This window comes from Macrotis lagotis, chromosome 3 (assembly GCF_037893015.1).
Source record: "Macrotis lagotis isolate mMagLag1 chromosome 3, bilby.v1.9.chrom.fasta, whole genome shotgun sequence".
NCBI classification, from domain to species: domain Eukaryota; kingdom Metazoa; phylum Chordata; class Mammalia; order Peramelemorphia; family Peramelidae; genus Macrotis; species Macrotis lagotis.
Window position 1 is genome coordinate 295,962,947 of NC_133660.1, and position 5,095 is coordinate 295,968,041.

A 5,095-nucleotide genomic window follows, 5' to 3' on the forward strand; every position below is an offset into this window, starting at 1 on the left:
GTTATTCATTAATAATTTTAGTTTATGGGGCAGCTAGGTGGCACAGTGAATAGAACATGGACCCTGGAGTCAGGAGGATCTGAGTTCAAATACAGTCTCAGACACATGATAATTACCTAGCTGTGTGACCCTAGGCAAGTCACTTAACCCCACTATCTTGTAAAAATAAAGAAATAAAGAAATGAATAAATAAACAAACAAACAAATAAATAATTGGAGTTTATAATACCTGGTAAATGTCAAATTTTCAAAAAGTAATTCTTAAAACCATTCACCATTTTGCAGCTTAAGAAGAAAATACTAAGATTCTCATTTAGGGCATTTAAATGTGTGTTTATGTGTAGGATTATGTGTGTGTGTGTATGTGTGTGTTTAGAAAAGAAGACCTATAGAAATTGAGATTGGCAGACTGAAACATGAGAAAAAATTTTAATTTTCATATGTGTAATAATGGGTAAATACTATGTTTGGAGATCAAAGTCCTACATGCAATTACAGATGTCTCCACTATGTCATATTGGGCAAATCATTCATTTCTCATGGATCTTGTTTTTCTTCTTGGTAATTGTCATGATGGCACTGTATTTTTTTTCTTTGGATTGTTATGAAGGAAATGTATGGGGAAATGCAGAGTCATATTGAATGATTTTTGATTCATTTATCTTTTTTTGCCCATTGATAGCAGAAGACCATAGAGAACCAGGGAAATGAAAAGTCAAAATAACAGTACTACAGTAACTGGATTTATTCTCCTGGGACTTACAGATCGTCCTGAAATACAACACATCCTATTTGTGGTTTTTCTTGGACTCTACCTTCTCACCCTCCTAGGAAACCTTGGAATGATCATGTTGATCAAACTTGAGTCCCGCCTTCACACTCCCATGTACTTTTTTCTTACTAACTTGGCTTTTGTAGACTTGTGCTATTCATCCAATGCAACTCCCCAGATGCTGGCAAATTTCTTGTCTGAAAAGAAGGTCATTTCCTTTGCTGGTTGCTTTGTGCAGTGCTATATTTTTATCGCTTTGCTGCTCACTGAGTTTTACATATTGGCTGCCATGGCCTATGACCGCTATGTTGCCATCTGTAATCCACTTCACTACAGTGTGAAGATGTCCAGGAGAGTCTGCATCTGCCTGGCCACCTTCCCCTATGTCTATGGCTTCTCTGATGGCCTTTTCCAGTCGATCCTAACATTCCGCCTGTCCTTCTGTAGATCCAATGTCATTAACCACTTCTACTGTGCTGATCCCCCTCTCATCAAGCTGTCCTGCTCTGATACCTATGTCAAAGAATATGCCATGTTCATCTCAGCTACATTCAATCTCTCCAATTCACTTGCCATCATTCTCATCTCCTATGTCTTCATCTTGGCAGCCATTTTCCGCATGCACTACACTGAGGGAAGGTGGAAGGCCTTCTCCACCTGTGGCTCTCACATAATGGCTGTTACTTTGTTTTATGGGACTCTCTTCTACACGTGTGTAAGACCTCCCACCGACAAAAGTGTTGAGGAATCTAAAATCATAGCTGTGTTCTACACTTTTGTGAATCCTATGCTGAACCCTCTCATCTATAGTCTGAGAAACAGAGATGTGAAAGCAGCTTTGAGGAATGTGCTCAGGAGGAATCTACTGAAGAAGATGGTTTCAGATATATCATAAACCCTACTCTTGTGAGTCAAATGGCCATACTTGTAGACATTGGATGAGAAATGTGTCTGGTGTGCCAAAGTTCTATTTCTACATGAAGAACAATAATGCAATAAGAATTATATAAAAAGCCATCATTTGTTGTGCATTATTTCATATCAGAGTTTCTATAAGTAGGAAAGAATCTGATTAAAAAATAAAAATAAATGAAAATCCTCTCTGGTGGGCTTTCTAGAAGAGAAAATTCCAAATGCACAAAGAATCTTTACACATTTCTCAGTGCATTAGGATCATTCTCAAAACATGGATCTGATCACAACTCTCCTCTACTCTTTCAAATCTTGTAGTTCCTCATTCACTCATGAATGAAATGAAAATTCCTTTATTTGGCAATTAAAGTCCTTAGCAACTTATCTCACATTTGACTTTTTTGAAATTTATTCTTTTTTTATAAGGCATCTTATATTTACTCCATAATATTCCCTTTTGTATACTCAATGGACTAACCAAACTTGTCTTCTGACTTTACCTTTCAACTCCTCTTCAATCTCCTTTTTTTTTAATTTTGTAAAATGTGCATAATTTTTAGTTTGTGGAATTGTGAATAACCAAGAGTTGCTTATTATATTAGACCATAAATTATGGTATAGTGAAATGCATATGTCCTTGGAATCATAATCAATGTGTTAAAGTAATAGCTCTAACCCTAGAGTGTCACCTTGGCTGAACAACTTCTTTCTGGGACTAAGATTCCACATCATTACTGAGAGATAGGTTCTATGGTGTCCAAAATCTATTCTGTTTCTAAAATCTGGTAGTTCTGTGATCTTGCAACTTGTTCCATGATAATGATCTTTTTGAGATAAAAGATGGACTGTGATGCCATCTGAAAGAAAAGTCCTAGGTGAATACCATGGTGATTCTTTATAGAAACCCATTTAGAAATAAATAAAAAGTAAATGGCACATCATCACCCAATTCAAACTCATGTTTATAATGAATCCAATTTCACCAATTATGATTTTTCTCTGGAGATATTTACCCAATTGGCTCTTGCTTTGTTGGAAAGGAATAGAGAAAGGCTTTAGGGAGAAAGGCCTAAAATTGCCAGAAAGTTACAAGTCATTCACCCAGATTCCTTCAGAAGACCTCGGGTAACACTAAGAAGAATTTTCTCTTGCTCAGGTAGGTTTAGCCAACTTACACTTCTTAATTGAGATTAAGCTTTTCAGTTATCTGCCCTGGTTTCATTCTGTTGAGACACTGTGTGGCAAAAGAAACGTGATGCCTGAACAGACATTTGCCATTGGAATTGGTTGTCTGTGCCTGGCATCTCTAGGCACTTTATAAGAAAAGAGTACAAATACTGAAAACAAGAAATTTATCTACATAACTCAACAAGAGTTCTATGGTCTAGTGGCCTCAATCATGTATAATCTGTGTGACTGGGAATATCACTTATCCTAATTGGCATCGGCTTTGTTGTGTTCATCATTGGGATAAATAGATGGTATAGTGCTGGGAGTCAGGAAGACTTATCTTCCTAAGTTCAAATCTGGTCTCAGACCCTTATAAACTGTATTAAAAGAGAATTGTGATTTTCATATTGATCAACATGATATGTGCAAAGAATTTGCTGATAATTTAGTTTCTAGACATCCTTTTCACAGGCAGATTCTGTCCTGGGAATCAGAGAGAACAAAGCAACTTGGAGTAATTTGTTAATTGTTAATTATAACACGACTAAATTCTTTCCCTCACCTGTACTTGCCTGTGTTATGTGAAGTAAATGAGAAAACTAAATAATCAGTTTTGTGTCCAAGCAAACTAATAGGGTATCCCTAAGACTATATAATCAGCTTGGTCTTTCTCACAGGATTTGAGGATCTCTGTGTTATCTATTTGCATGATTAGGACTCTCAAAGTTTGTTATTGGTAAACTAATGGGCTGATCCTGATAAAAAATAACACTTTGTTCTTCATTCTTGAAGAGGGCCAAGACATCAGGAAGTGATGCCATGACAGGCACATGAATAAGATTTGAATTGGGGGGGGGGGGGCGTGCTGTGCTAAATCACCAGTCACATTTTCTCCTCCGGAGCCATCTAGGTCCAGTAATCAGATATGGATCAGAATGCCTGGAAATGGCTCTGAATGCAAGGCAATCCGGATTAAATGATTTGCCCAAGGTTCCACAGATAGTAAGATCTCCAGACTCCAGAATCAGTGTTCTATTACCTACCTGCCCAATTAAACCTTTACTTGATTATTGTCACTCTGTGTGTGATCTGCTCTGTTTCACTCAGGCCAGAGATTGGGCAAGTTACTTAACCCTATTTACCTGTTTCCTCATCAGTAAAATAAACTGGAGAAGTAAATAGAAAACCATACCATTATCTTTGCCAGAAAATTCCAAATAGAGACACAAAATTGTGGACATAACTGAAAAATGAATGAACAACAAAAGTCCCTTGAGTCCATATCTTTAGAAGAGAACAAATAAAATGTCAAATCCAGAGAATGCATTCTAAATGCTAATCAGCCTTTGGGGGTAAGAGGGAAGGTGATTCTGGTTTCTACCATAAGAATGTCATATACTACCTGAGACTCAATGATCTCTGTCTATCTCTGTCTGTCTCTGTCTGTCTGTCTGTCTGTCTGTCTGTCTCTTTCTCATATATATATATAGATAGAGATAGAGATAGAGATAGAGAGAGAGAGAGATAGAGAGAGAGATAGACATAGAGATAGAGATAGAGATAGAGATAGATAGAGATAAAGATAGAGATGGAGATAGAGATAGAGATAGATAGAGATAGAGATATATATAGAGAGAGATGATAGAGATAGAGATGATAGATTATAGAGATATAGATAATATAGATATAGATATAGATGATATAGATGTAGATGTAGATGTAGATATAGATATAGATATAGATATAGATATAGATATAGATATAGATATAGATATAGATATAGATATAGATATAGATATAGATATAGATATAGATGATATAGATACAGATGATACACATAGATATCAATGTATTTAGAGTCCTGCTTATCAAGGTTAAGTGATTTACCCAAGATGAAAATGTGATCTTTTCATGAAAATAGAAGATAAAATTATTGACTGAGACAGAAGGGCCTTGAGGACAAAACTGAAGGTGTAGAATTGCTGTTGGGAGGATGAAATAATTGACTATTTGGTAATGCATTAAAGAATATCAAGAAAATATTCCAATGGAAAACTTGTACATAACCCTGGCTCCTCCTGGTACTATGTCTTCCTTGTTCTGTTACTATATGTTATTTGACCTAGCCTGAAGTTGGCACAGGGATCCATGACATTACTTTACCTGATTTTATCCTATCTAGGAAAAAGTGGCTCTTGTCAGTAAATTCCCTTAAATAATCCAATGCATCTAACTAGCCCT

General features: G+C 36.2%; 1 protein-coding gene across 1 annotated transcript; it reads left to right on the forward strand.

Annotated features, from left to right (window-relative positions):
- Positions 1 to 707: 707 nt before the first annotated feature.
- LOC141516811 (olfactory receptor 5M11-like) lies at positions 708 to 1,667 on the forward strand. Its single transcript, XM_074227784.1, has one exon. The coding sequence runs from the start codon at positions 708 to 710 to the stop codon at positions 1,665 to 1,667; it is 960 nt and encodes a 319-aa protein (XP_074083885.1).
- Positions 1,668 to 5,095: the final 3,428 nt, after the last annotated feature.